The sequence below is a fragment of the Taudactylus pleione genome, unplaced genomic scaffold (genome assembly GCF_031769625.1).
Source record: "Taudactylus pleione unplaced genomic scaffold, aTauple2 ptg000080l, whole genome shotgun sequence".
NCBI lineage: Eukaryota > Metazoa > Chordata > Amphibia > Anura > Myobatrachidae > Taudactylus > Taudactylus pleione.
In genome coordinates this window covers 9,290,125-9,305,056 of record NW_028284482.1, presented here as the reverse complement: position 1 = coordinate 9,305,056, position 14,932 = coordinate 9,290,125, and the positions used below count along the sequence as shown (strand labels likewise).

At 47.3% G+C, this 14,932-nt stretch overlaps 1 protein-coding gene across 4 annotated transcripts in view; it reads right to left on the bottom strand.

Annotated features, from left to right (window-relative positions):
* Positions 1 to 14,099, bottom strand: part of LOC148532287 (uncharacterized) — a 56,328-nt gene extending 42,229 nt beyond the window's left edge. Inside the window, exon 1 of one of the 4 annotated variants that reach the window (XM_088468054.1) lies at positions 14,048 to 14,099. In XM_088468054.1, coding sequence (XP_088324180.1) covers positions 14,048 to 14,069 — 22 coding nt within the window. In that variant the 5' untranslated portion in view covers positions 14,070 to 14,099. Of the gene's footprint in view, positions 1 to 252; positions 341 to 14,047 lie in introns of those variants that run through there. The other 3 variants (XM_088468056.1, XM_088468055.1, XM_088468057.1) reach the window with 3 other exon arrangements.
* Positions 14,100 to 14,932: the final 833 nt, after the last annotated feature.

Here is a 14,932-nt window from a genome sequence, read left to right as displayed (position 1 = left end):
AAAGAGCTACATACTGTACATCAGCAAAGAATTAGGAACGATGACAGATATATTTTTACAATTGAGAAAGAGGGTTCTCTCATAGTAATTTCCCAGGGTATGTTACATAGTAATCGTAGGAGCAAGCTGTATTCCTAGGTGATAATTAGATAAGATGGGTTAATAATACAGTATAAGCATAAATCGTGTTATTGCACAGATAATGTTAATATATAATGCAATCTCTAACTGTGCACATATAAAGTAGGTTACCTTGGTCTAGGATTAGTTGCTTCGGGTTATCAGTTGTAAACAAGCTAGTCGGACCATTCTCATATCTCTCACTTCTTTGCTATGAATATCTTCACTGATTCTCTTATGAACTTTTTCCAACTCCTCCTCTCCCCCCTTATACTGACAGGCCCTCTCCAAGGCTGACATCATTCTATGCACACAGACACATGGACACAGCATGGACACTGGCTGCAATGTTAATCAGACCCAAAGTTTTCTTAATTATTGTGTGGAATTGGAGTTTTGAGTGTATTATTTAATATGTGCACCACAGGTGGATGAAATTAGATTTTGCACACCAACTATAAGTGCTGTAGAAAATATATTTCCCCTCCAAAGCATTTAGGGGCTGATTTAGAGGTGGATACAGACGTGGCTGCGTCTATTAGCGGTCACCCATCCTCAACTTTATGCAAATGGTGCTACACTCACATAAGACAGACCATTTCCGTACATCTGTATAGCCACTTCCCTGTCACCGCTTAGAAATGCCCAGCACTTTTCCAAACCTTTTCTGATACCATGCTTCAGCGCCTTTGTGCATACACACACTGTGTAACATATAACCTGTATAAGATTCTAGGGATCGTGCATGTGCAGCAGCATATAATCACTTAGCTACATGAACATCGGCATTGTGTGCGGCTCTCAATCAATCCATTAGTTTATTTCAACACAATTATTGCTCAGAAATTAACGTTTTTTTAGAGTTTAAAAAGTATTTTTAATAAAATATTTCAGTATTTTATTTATAATAAAAATATATTTAGGAGATGTTTTGCATCCCCCCATCCCCATAGGCTCCCAATTATAAAACAACTTCCCACTCTCTATTGGCAATGGACCCCCCCAGTGGTCATAAATCATAATAACATAATAACAGTAACCTCCACACCACTTTCGTAGTAAAAAAGACCCTCTGTCTTATAAACCAACCCCCCCCCCCCCCCCCCCGGAAAAAGCCTCAGTTTTTTAGCACCCCCTTCTCATGCCCTGGTGCCGTCATACTCTGGTGCTGCAGGCCATTCCCATCACTGTCTCCATGATCAGCCATTCACCTCAATGCCCTCACATCACTTCCATTTCATCTTACTATCCTTACCACACAGCTTACCGACCCCATCATTACAAAATACCTGACTGTCCTATCACTGCCAATTTACTTCACAGGCCCCATTACTGACCATCTAACACACTGCCCAATAACATTACAGCCCCCATCACTACCCATTCACCTCACTGCCTCAGCGCTACTCACGCCTGTGGCCCCATCTACTATTTACTACTACCATTTACTTTAGTGTCTCTATCATTTCCATTCACCTCACTGCCCTCATTGCTATTGACAAGTGGCAATTTACGTCATTACAGTACTTATCAATCTTCATGAGCCACCTCCGGGACAGAGTAATCTACTGCTGTCCTTCTCATGACAGTCAAATGAGCCGTGAGGAGGTTGGGGTCGTGCACTGCAGCAATAGGCTACATGGTCATCACTACAAGTGGAGGGATTATAGAAAATAACAATTTATTTGTGGAGCCGCAGATCACCCAAGCATGGAAGGTCACTTACCCGACCACCTTACACCTGTTCCCACTGATCATTCCATTTTTTTTTTAAATATGAATTAAAAAAGGAAAGCCCTAAGGCAGTCCCTGGGTTAACCTGATTGCCGATGGTGCCTGTTTAGCAGAGATAGGTAATAAACACATCCTGAAAACAATGACAAGTGAACACTCTAGCCCCCACTCTCCCAAGAACCAACAACAGTAACCAACATACGCATTTAGAAAATACAGCTCCCACTCTTAACCCAGCCACTACCTAAATGATTAGGCCTCATTGCTCCCTCACAGTTAAGTACTAGTCACTTTACCCCACCTTAAATTAATACCAAGAGGGAAATTTACTAAGAATTGTGTTGGTGTGCGATCTCGAATCGCAGCATGTTTTCCGCAGAAAATCACAAATTTACTAAGAAGCGTGTTTGGCTGACAATTGGCATTCAGTGGCGATACTGTTCTGGCGTTTGCAAGTTCACTCATTCACAAATCCCAGCAACGTGTTTAGTAGAAGCATTTACAGATCATTGAGATCCATGCATACTTCTATGTATAAAAAAGGCATTAAAGGGTTAATGTAAAAAAAAAATATGGTGTGGGTTCTCCCCTCCCTAGCATAACCAGCCCCTGAGCTAGCCCTAGTTAAAAAAAATGCGGGGAAAAAAATGTGTAGAGGTCCCTCGTATTTAATGAACCTAAAAATACAAAAAAAAATTGTGTAGGGGTCCCCTGTAATTTTAGAACCAGCACCACGCTCCACTAGCGTGGGAGTAATGCCACAGCCAGGGGACATGGGGGGGTCATTCAGACCCGGTCGTTAGCGCCGATGCGCTCAGACCGGGTCGATGGCCCCCCACAGAGCATGCGCACGATGGCGCCGGCGCCGTCATGCGCATGCCTGAGACCCGCTACGACTGACAGCGCCGGTCGTAGCGGGTCTCGATCCAAAGGGGGCGAGCTGTCGATGTTAATTGACAGCTCGCCCCGATTGGAAGGCAGGCCAGGGGGGTGGCAGCCCAAACGGGGGCGTTCCCATGGGAACGCCTACCGTTTGGGGCGGCCCCACTGACATCACTAGTGATGTCAGTGGAGAGCTTCCGGCTCAGACAGAGCCGAAAGCTCTCCGGGGCTTACGACAAGGGAGACCCTACCCTAGGGTCTCGTCGTAAGCCCCGATGGTCGCGATGGTTTTGACCATCGCGACCATCACCTTAGGCGGTCATAAGGATGTGGGTGTTAACCCACAGCCTTACCACCGCAAAGGAGGACGTCTTGAAAATTCAAGACGTCCTCCCCTCATTCAGACCGACCGCACGCTCTGTGCAACCGGCTCTGAATGAGGTCCACAGTTCCCTCCCCGCAGCCACCTAATTAACGAGAGAAAGTAGGATGTACAGGGGGCAATGACACGATTCTGCTGAATCATGTCATCATAGCCATGCCCCCTGCTTTACAGTGATGGAAATATTGACATTGCATAGCGGGGCGTGATGACACCGCCAAGCCCACGCGACTCCCGCCATTGCAGCCACTACACACCCTGCAGCGCTGTGAGGGCAGCCAGAAAGTGATCAGCTGGCACTCCCAGTCAGTGAGTGTCTGTTGGTGTAATACTGCCATTAGTAGTGGTCAGTAATGGCAGGTGACTGATGGTAAGGAAACACTAAAAATAACAGTTTCTCATTGGTGGCTGCAGGCAGAGTGACATTGTAAGCCCATCCTGTTACAATAACTGGTGGCAACAGTGGGGTGAAGTCCGCATATCCTATCACAAGGTTGTAGTGTTACATTTCTATATTAATTACGTCAGCTTAATAAATATTCCAGAGGAATTATCACCACTTCGAACCATATTCAATTAGGCTGTGAAAAGCGAAACTTTTTAGCCGATTACGTCATTTTCACCAATTCAATTTGTCCGACTTTTTGCCGGTGCGAAAAGTTTGCGCCTTGCAACCGGTGGAAATATTTGCCAATGAATACCCGGCAGAAAAAAGTGCAGATTTGGGGTTTTGGGGTACAAACTTGCAGAAACCATCTGCACCCTTTGAACACCCCCCATGACGCTAACTGTGTCAAAAAATGCAGAAAAAACACAAAGGACACACCAAAAAAGCACTTTGAAAAAGTAGGCGAAAAATTTCAAAGTGGGGGAACAACTTCAAAACCTATCGAAATAGCCTTTGGGGGGTCTGCTAGTATGGGGGAGGTTTTCTTTTTATTGCAGGTGCTTTAGCCATTTTAAAATATGCTTGCACCCATTTTCATGTACCCCAAATTTGATGGGACTACTTATTTTCCCCAAAAAATGTGTCTAAATGCTATTCTTCGCCACTGTCCCAAAGACTCTAAATAGCGCCTAATAAGACCATTCAAAGACCCCAAATAGCTTTTGCAGGGCTATTCTGGGGTACCCATAGTGAACCCCTATGTCAGAACATCTTTTGGGGGTGTCAGGCTGATTTCCCCAAAAATCACAGGACTCTTCGCCAATTTCGTTTTCGCCGGGTCCCGTTTTCGCCGATTTGGAATTGAATACGGGAATAAGCGGGGATGCGCGCGATAACTTTTTGACTGCAAAACCTCTGATGACAGCGAAAAGTCTGGCCTATGACTTTTCGCTCCAAAATGAATACGTGCCTAAGTCTATGTTGGTGGTTACATGCTCTCAATAGCCTGTTGCAAAAAATTAATAAAACAAAATGTAATGCTATTTGCAGCCATTTCTGTCCCCCTGTCAGTGGCGGAACTTGTAAGTGGTGGGTGCAAATTTATGCTTTGGGGCCCCCTCCTCCACCCCATGGTCATAATATGCCACATGGCAGTGGGTGACAGGGATAAGTAGCGGCTGACGGGGAGAGGCAGTGGGTGATGAAAAGTGGGTGACAGGGAGAGGCAGAGGATGACGGTCAGTGGGTGACAGGGTGACAGGCAGAGGGTGAAGGGTAGAGGCAGAGGGTATGTGAGGTCTCTGTAGGAGGGAGTAAAGGGGCTAAATTGGTTTCAAGAGTTCACTGGGACATGAAGGGATAGTACCAGTGAGGGAGACAAGTAGAAAAAGGGGGTTTAATATGAGAGCTGAGGAAAGACAATGATAGTGGAAGAATCTGGAGTATAGAGTATTATGAGTGAAGAATTGCCCTGTCACTTGTGCAGAGAAGCTGTGCACAGCAGGTATCTTCCCCTGGCTGACACAGCAGGGGCAAAGCCAGGGTTCAATGGAGGAATGCCGGACCAGCATGCCTGACTGTAGAGTGATGTAGGAAGTCAGGTCAGACACCTCTCCTGGTTTTCACGTTGGACCCACAGCAACAGCAGTGTCAGAGAGGAGGATGTAAGAGGAGGGGAGGAGATAGGAGGGTAGAGAAGGGGCCTCTTCTTCTTTGTTATGGTCCCCGGCCGGCGCAGTGCACTTAGTGAGTCAGTCTGACTCATTATTAGTGTACTGCTGTCAATGCCGCTGCGGACCCCTTCATTGCCGCGGGCCCTGATGCAATTTACCAGCTGCACAGCTGGTAGTTACGCCCCTGCCCCCTGTTTCACATTGGCATGAGAGGTGACATGGTACTGCCTGGCAAGCTATTAGCAAGCATATTAATCTTATCTGCACATCTACCATGCAAACTCTGGTAGAAGAGCAATTGTTTTTTGCTACACTCTTTCAGTAGCCTGTACTTGAAAACAAGATCATCTTTAACATAAAACGTATTATTTATGTTACTTTATATAGTATTTTAGCAAGAAGAAATGTAAAGAGAGTCACATCTCTTTTACAAATATGCCCAGCTAGAGTATACAGCTAGAGTATACTGAATATAAACAGGTTTTGGTACTTTGTGCGCTGGATATCGCTATAATGTTGCGGAGTGTGCCGCGAGTAGAGAAGAGGTGCCTAGTCCTCTTAGTATACAAGTATATAGAAACAGTTACCGCGCTCAGCGCCTTATAGTGTTGTGGAATCTTTTAGGTATAAGCAAGATAACTCAGGAAATAGTGTGATATAGTTTAATGGTTAAACACAGTGTTAGCCTTATATATCTTATGCACAGTCACATATGAATATGCATAGTGAATATAGGGATCAGAATAGTAGGAGTATATAATGTTGTAGTGGATCAGTTGTCACATAAGGTATTACACATATGTAATTGTATCAAATAACTAAACGTTTATATAGTGGAGAGTTGATACAGTTCAGGTTCAAGATTAACATATAGTGCTAACAAATACAGTACAGTATAAACAGATGGTATACCGGTATACGTTGCAGTTCTTAGTGCACGGTGAGTCGTTTCTGCGGGCTGCTGCCTAAATGGCAGTGGACAGCAGAGAGCGGCGTCCTGCAGTGCTGTTGTATACAGTTGTGGGGGTGTGTGGAAAAATATATGGGAAATAGTAGTTATAGGCAGAGAAGATCCGGAGTGGTACATAGAAGGGTATAGAAAAAATAATAATAATAGATATGAAAAAATATAATGATATGAAAATTTGTGAAAAAATGTATTGACATTAGCTGTTCAGTGGCACTGTGATCAGCCTGGGGGTGTTGCCAGCTTCCCTACAGTGGGTGCTACAGACGACGTGCCTGGTGTGGCCGGATCTTTGGGCATCCGATTGTGCCTGGGTGGAGGCTGGTCGGTTCGATATGACTGCAATTTGCTTTGTGGGGGGTTTTGTCGTGGGGGAACTTAGCCTTCCTTCCCGTTCGCTGCTCCGTGCTGGACCACTGCAAGCGTCTCTCACTAACTTCCTGGTTGGAGCCCGGAGGCCCCGGTCACGTGATGGTAGAGCTTATTTTCCCTCCATTCTAGGGATCTGGAAGTGACGTAAGTGAGGGCAGAAGTGCAGTTCATGCCCATTAAGGCCAGCTAAACAAGTAAGTTGTAACCACTTAGAGAAGAAAGTTGTTCCCTCGCGAAAGTTTGGGGTCACCCAGACAATTTCGTGTTTTACTATCAAATGTACGGTGCTTGTGTTAAATTGTGTGTACACACATAGGTGTTGTGTGAATATGCTATTAGAAATGTAATGAAAAAGTGATGGGCATTCCTGGGCAGAGAATGGGAAGTGGCTTTTAATGTGGGCAAAAATGGTCCATCTTATGGGCGTGTCGCCAAAATGTTTTCGGACTCAGACTCTGCAGCATTCATGCTTCAACTTGCACATATATATATTTTTTTATTCAATTATTTTGCTGAATAATATAACAGGTGATGTACGCTTTATATAAGCAAAGAGAGGAGGGAGCAGGGAAGGCTCCAGGGGTCGAGGCACCCTGTGCCAGCCCCCTCCAGAGCGCCCTATCTTCACGTGCGACGAAAATGGGGGTGTGGCCTAATTACCATAGGTCACGCCCCCTACATGACGTTATTAGGAGGCATGTCCGCCTCCAAATAACTTCAGGCTGGGGGGAGCCTCACCAGCTCTCCCGTCACTCCATGCGCGCAGCATCCATTCAAAGTCTCCGGGGTCTGGCACCGCTGCGGCAGTGGGGGGTCCTCAACCTTCCGATTTAACCACCTGCGGGCCACTTTGGCCCACGGGTGGAACAGCGGGACAGTAATTTCCCGCTGAAATCAGGATGTTGGCGAGGGGTGCACACCTCTATGGGTGGCACCTCTTTGTGATTGCTCAGGTCGAATACCCCCTAGAGCCGGCCCTGGGAGGGAAATTGAAGTTGTTGAAGGTAGGCGGCAGCTATGCCCTCCATGGTGCTGACACCCTTCCCAAAGCATTGGCCCTCACAACACTAGACACACCCCCAGCCCCACATCACTAGTCACACCTCCGCCATGTTGGTTACACCATCTGCGACAGCACAAAATAGGCCCTTCTTAAATGTCAGCTCCAGGCCCATGTGGACCTTAATCTGGCACGAACTGCAACGTATACCGGTCTACCATCTGTTTATACTGTACTGTATTTGTTAGCACTACAGTATATGTTAATCTTGAACCTGAACTGTATCAACTCTCCACTATATACACTTTGAGTTATTTGATACCATTACATATGTGTAATACCTTTTGTGACAACTGATCCACTACAACATTATATACTACTACTATTCTGATCCCTATATTCACTACTGTGACTGTGCATAAGATATATAAGGCTAATGGAGCATACACACGGTCAGATTTGTCAGATCTGTCAGATGAACGATTTGAACGATTTTACCAAAGATTTGAACGATTTTTGACTGCATTAAAATGAATGGAATCGTCCAAGTCTGACTGCAAACACATCAGATGTCAGATATCGTTATCTGACCATCGGGAACGCGCATCGTTCAAATCGTTCATCTGACAGATCTGACAGATATGACAGATTTTCCTTCAGATATGAACGATTGAACGATTTTTTAATCGTTATCGTTCAGATCTGAAGAAAAATCGGACCGTGTGTATGCACCATAACACTGTGTTTAACCATTAAACTATATCACACTATTTCCTGAGTTAGCTTGTTTATACATAAACAAATCCACAACACTATAAGGCGCTGAGCGCGGTAACTGTTTCTACATAGAGTATAATGAAGACTGTAGCCAATATTCAAAAGAAGACACATTTTACTATATACTACAGTTGGTCAATATTGACAAGCAGCAGAGTTTCCAAATACAAATAATTGAAACCTGGCACTGTCCCTTCGTATTATGGACACTTGACTGTTGTAGCATGTAATGTATTGTACAGAGAACTATGAGCATATAAAGTTGCTTACATATTTATGGGAAGATGTCCATTAAAGGACCACAAATAAGATAAGGCAAAAATTTAATTTTACATTACATTTACTTTTTTTTGGAGATATCTGTTTACTGTTATGTTGTGCAAAGCTTATTTGTCACACACTGGAGTCTGGCATCCCATTGCTGGGTCCGGTGCTATCACTTTGTAGCAGGTGAGTTTCTAGATAGGAGGGGGCCCGTGTGCAGTCTCCGACATGGGCCCCCTCCTTTCTGTCCGGCGACCTGCAGCGCATTGAGCTGTACGCGGCCAGCGCCTGTGTTAGGCTCTGGGCACTAGAGTGCGCCCAGAGTCTATAGAGTATGCACAGGTCACCGGGAAAATGGCTGTGGCAGTCATTTTCCCTGTACTGCGCATGCGCAAACGTCGGGAAAATGGCCGCGGTGTCCATTTTCCAGTCGTTACAGCGCCGGACCCCCATGCCGATGTGGGACTACGGAGAGGTAAGTAATACTATGGGTGCAGGGTGTGCGGTGCGGGGCCCCCCTGGACCCAGGGACCTGTGTGCCCCGCACACCCTGCACCCATTATAGATACACCCCTGGCAAAATCCTTATTGGGTACTCCTAGCTGCAGACCAAAATATTATATTTCAAACATGTCATTGCTGGTAATTGGTTCTTTCTCACCAGCATCAGAAAAAAATTAATAGACATTTTCAAATACTTTTGGATTAGAAGTGATATTTGCACATTTAAGGACTGATTCAGAGTCGTACGCTGCTGTGACTGCTTTAGTGTGTTTTGCTGTAGTCGTTGACTTTATGCTAATGCTAGTAAACACATTTTCTACTGATGTACAAGTGCACGTCTGATTGTGCAATGACTGTACACCCATTTTGTGTGTCTTTAGAAGCAACAATCCCGCTTGGATGCACCACTGAAACTTGCACTTGCCCCTAGATAGGTGCAGAATCTCTGTCAGAGTATGGCCTCCAATGTAAGCATCTAAGCGCCTGAGTTTGCAACCAGTTATGTGACACAACTGTGACACTCCTATAATATACCCATAAGACAGTGCAGTGTGTCTGAATAGTCATGTCCAATACATTTCTGTGCATCTCAGTAACTACTGCAACTCTATGAGCATACACCATGCACAGAGGCGTCACTAGGCTTGGTGTCACCCAATGCTGTAAAGCACGGTGACACCCCCCACCTCCACAAAAATAAAAATTGGGACCAAGATGCGCAGATCCAGGGCAGATCCAGAAAAAATGACAGGGGGGACACCATGACTAGGAAGGGGGCGTGGTTGCATATGGGAGTGCGGATGTGACCCCACATGTCTGCTGTGAATACATAACGTACATCTTGTTGTGCCAAATGGTTTAGCAAATTAACATCCCACTTATATTTTGAGAAGCTCAGTGACTGATATTAGTAAGTAGAAGTTATGGTATGAAATTGTAAAGTAAATGGCCGGGGATCGCCTAGGTCCTTAGACACTTTATAGATTTTGACAGTGAGAAATTAAATTTAGATGCATTCTCTGCACTTGTGCCACCAAGTGAGACTCAAATGTCAGGCCACTTAAATAGAATTCTACCTACCTACTTTTATTAGTCTGTCACAACTCTTTAATAGACTAAGGGCTCTATTAACATTATTTTTACAAAAACCCTTTTCACATTATTTTAGTTTCACATAAAGTTACTAAATGGCAATTGGAGTAGGCAAAGCAATTGGACAGGCAGAGCAGTCTTAGGAGCCAGCCCAAGTGATCAGCTGTGAGGTACCCGGCAAATTGTAAAAGTCTTTCCCAGAACTGAAAGACTTCTCCGGGGGAAGCTGACACTGCGCAAACGCATAGGGGCAGATTCAATTAGCCGCGGGATTTACCAGTGACTAATTGCTGGCCTAAATTCCCACGGCACGGGGAAAAGCTATTCAATTAAATAGCCTTTTTCCCGCTCCGAAAAATTGTGACTCGAGCGCGGAAACACACTGATTCCACGTAAACTGCTGAATCAATGTGTTTTTTCTTCGCGCGCGAGGCCGATTTGCTCGTTTTTACATGGATATTACCTCGTACCTATATGAGGTGCGAGGTAAAGTCAGACTGCCGGGACTCGCGCGCAAGGAATCCCCGCTAATTGAACAGGTCCAGAGCGGCAATTAGCCGCAGGGTAAATCCTGCAGCTAATTGAATCTGCCCAATAGTGTCAGCTTCCGAAGTTGGCCGGGGGCTGGAAGAGAGAGATAAAAAATGTGAAGTTGGTGTAAACTACCGGGGCTAAACTCCAAAAAGTTTAGTTATTTGGAGTTTAGTACATAGGGGTCAGATCGTAGTCCTCATTGATAATAATGGAGGCTGCGATCTGCAGTGCTAATAACACTTTGCCGGAGAATTCTGTGAAATCTCCTGCATTATGCCATTAGTACATAGCTGCAATACATGAAAATATGCACTGCAGTTTCTGCATAATTTTTTGTAAAAACAGCTTGATACATAGGCCCCTTAGTCACTGTAGTAGGGGCCTCCTGTGTGACACCATGTTACCCCCAAGTCCCTCCTGCTGCTGCTGGATACACACAACCCACACTTCCCACTCACCTGAGGGCACATTTCTGCCAGCATGGACCCAGCAGAAACGTCCATGACACATTTACGCCCTCTACCAACACCACAACCCCAGCAGCACCCAGAGTTACCCTCCCCCCCTTGACCAACACCACAATACCAGCAGCAGTTAAACCCCCCCAACTAACACCAGCAGCAGTTACACGCAACCCCCTCTCCCTTACCTAACAGTTACAATACACCCCCCTCCCTTACCTAACACCAGCAGCCGTTACACACTCCCCCTCTCCCTTACCTAACAGTTACAGTACACCCCCTACCTTACCTAACACCAGCAGCCGTTACACACTTCCCCTCTCCCTTACCTAACAGTTACAGTACACCCCCTCCCTTACCTAACACCAGCAGCAGTTACACACTCTGGGGGTCATTCAGACCCGGTCGTTAGCGCCGATGCGCTCGGACCGGGTCAATGGCCCCCCACAGAGCATGTGCACTACGGCGCCGGCGCCGTCGTGCGCATGCGTGAGACCCGCTATGAACGACAGCGCCTGTTGTAGCGGGTCTCGATCCAAAGGGGGCGAGCTGTATATGTTGATTGACAGCTCGCCCCGTTTGGAAGGCGGGCCGGGGGGGTGGCAGCCCAAACGGAGGCGTTCCTACCCTAGGGTCTTGTCATAAGCCCCGATGGTCGCGATGGTCTTGACCATCGCAACCATCACCTTAGGAGGTCGTAAGGCTGTGGGTGTTAACTCACAGCCTTACCACCGCAAAGGAGGACGTCTTGAAAATTCAAGAGGTCCTTCCCTCATTCAGACCGACCGCACGCTGTGTGCGACCGGCTCTGAATGAGGTCCTCTACCCTCTCCCTTACCTAACAGTAACAGTTACAGTACACCCCCCTCCCTTACCTAACACCAGCAGCCGTTATACACTCCCCCTCTCCCTTACCTAACAGTTACAGTACACCCCCTCCCTTACCTAACACCAGCAGCAGTTACACACTCCCCCTCTCCCTTACCCAGGGCCGCAACTAGGGGGGGGCTAGAGGTGCACGTGCACCGGGAGGGGATTGCGGGGGGGTGAAAAAGCAGACTCTGCCATCTGAAAATGGCCACCGCCGAAGAGGAGACTAATGCTAGAGGTCCTTACTGGACCTCTAGTGTCTGTCTCTTTCTTGGCGGCGGCCATTTTTGGATGGCCATTTTCAGCAGATTCCATGAGGACTAGCCGTCCGCATGGACTCTGCTGAAAACGGGCATCAAAAAATGGCCGCCGCCAAGGAAGAGACAGATGCTAGAGGTCCTACTGGACCTCTAGTGTCTGTTAGCAGAGCGCAATGCACACAGCGTTCCCGGAAGTGCCGGGAACGCTGGCGCTGCAGGGAGAGGATGCTGAGAGCTACATCTTCTCCCTTCAAACCCCCTTGGCAACGAGCATAAACCCCCCTGGCTGAGCATAAACCCCCATGGCAACGAGCATGGAACCCCATGGCAACGAGCATGGAACCCCCTGGCAATGAGCATAAATCCCCTGACAACAAGCATGAAACCCCCTGGCAATGAGCATGAAACCCCATGGCAACGAGCAGGTAATTTTAAAGTAATTAGAAGCATTACTGTGGGGCATAAAATAGTGTCGGGCAAATATGTTAGTGGGACTTTGGTGATAGGCATTACAGTGGCATAATGTGTAATGGGCATTATGGTGTATGGAATAATGTAAGTCACTATACCAGGGAAGTCTGAGTAATGCACTGCCTTATGGAGGAGCAAGGACAAAATCCAGGTACGGGAAGGGAGGGGGGCGCAAAATTGCTGCCTTGCACCGGGTGACAGATATCCTAGTTTCGGCCCTGCCTTACCTAACAGTTACAGTACACCCCCTCCCTTACCTAACACCAGCAGCAGTTACACACTCTACCCTCTCCCTTACCTAACAGTTACAGTACACCCCCCTCCCTTACCTAACACCAGCAGCAGTTACACACTCCCTCTTTCCCTTACCTAACAGTTACAGTACACCCCCCTCCCTTACCTAACATCAGCAGCAGTTACACACTCTACCCTCTCCCTTACCTAACAGTTACAGTACACCCCCCTCCCTTACCTAACATCAGCAGCAGTTACACACTCTACCCTCTCCCTTACCTAACAGTTACAGTACACCCCCTCCCTTACCTAACAGTTACAGTACACCCCCTCCCTTACCTAACACCAGCAGCAGTTACAATATACCCCCCTCCCCAACACCAGCAGCAGTTACAGTACACCCCCCCAACACCAGCAGCAGTTACAGTATACACCCACCTCTCCAACACCAGCAGCAGTTACAGTACACCCTCCTCACCAACACCAGCAGCAGTTACAGTACACCCCCCTCCCCAACAGCAGCAGCAGTTACAGTACACCCTCCTCCCCAACACCAGCAGCAGTTACAATACACCCCCCCTCCCCAACAGCAGCAGTTACAGTACACCCCCCTCCAACACCAGCAGCAGTTACAGTATACACCCACCTCCCCAACACCAGCAGCAAATACAGTACACCCCCTCCCCTCCCCTCCCCAACACCAGCAGCAGTTACAGTACATCTCCCTCCTCAACACCAGCAGCAGTTACAGTACACCCCCACATCCCCAACACCAGCAGCAAATACAGTACACCCCCTGCCCTCCCCAACACCAGCAGCAGTTACAGTACACCCCCACATCCCCAACACCAGCAGCAAATACAGTACACCCCCTGCCCTCCCCAACACCAGCGGCAGTTACAGTACAACCCCCCCCCAACACAAGCAGCAATTACAGTACACCCCCACCTCCCAAACACCAGCAGCAGTTACAGTACACGCCCTCCCCTCCCCAATACCAGCAGCAGTTACAGCACACCCCCTCCCATCCCCAACACCAGCAGCAGTTACAGTACACCCTACCATCCAACATGACCGCTTCCATCTGGTACAAAATGCTCTGCTTCTGGACTTCCTTTTTAATTAATGATTGCAGTCACCTGTGTTGAACTATTTAATAGATGAGACAGGTGTTTCACCACAGGTGACTACAATCATAAATTAAGAAGGAAGTCCAGGAGCAGAGCATTTTGTACCAGATGGAAGGGGTTATGTTGGAGGGTCTGAGTACACCCCCTCCCCAACACCAGCAGCAGTTACAGTACACCCCTCCACTCCCCAACACCAGCAGCAGTTACAGTACACCCCCCCTCACCATACCAACACCCAGCCATTACCAACAAAGCACTTACAAACCTCCCCCCTTACCAACACCAGCAGCACCAAGAATATAACTGTACACTTGTTTTAAAAAAAAAACTTCCTTACCTGATGCTGGTGATTGCTGGTCTTCCATCTGAGTTGGCTCTGTAGTGTGTACTGTTCACTCAGCCTCCCATAAACGTGACAAAACAAGCAGCCATGCCCGGGAATCTCTCTGAGTAGAGCTCAAGGAGGCAAAGCTTCTTACGCTCAGCTCAGCCTCCGAGCACAATGATGCTGCTGCTGCATATCTGGCTGTCAGTAGCAGCAGCAAAAACAGGAGCTGCCCGGCAGCAATTACAATTTTAAAAAAAAAAATGCCTGGGGGGGCACGTGCCTTGGTGCTCCCCCCTGAATCCGCCTATGGCGGCAGCGCATGCGGTAGGGTGCAGGCAGGAGTGTGGTGGTGGGTGCGCGCATAAGTGTGCTGCTTTTGGTGTCAACCCCTTGGAGGGTGACACCTGGTGCGGCCCGCACCCCCCTTCTGACACCACAGCCCATGAACTGTGTGACTCTATGAGCACACATCATAGGATCCATGTACTG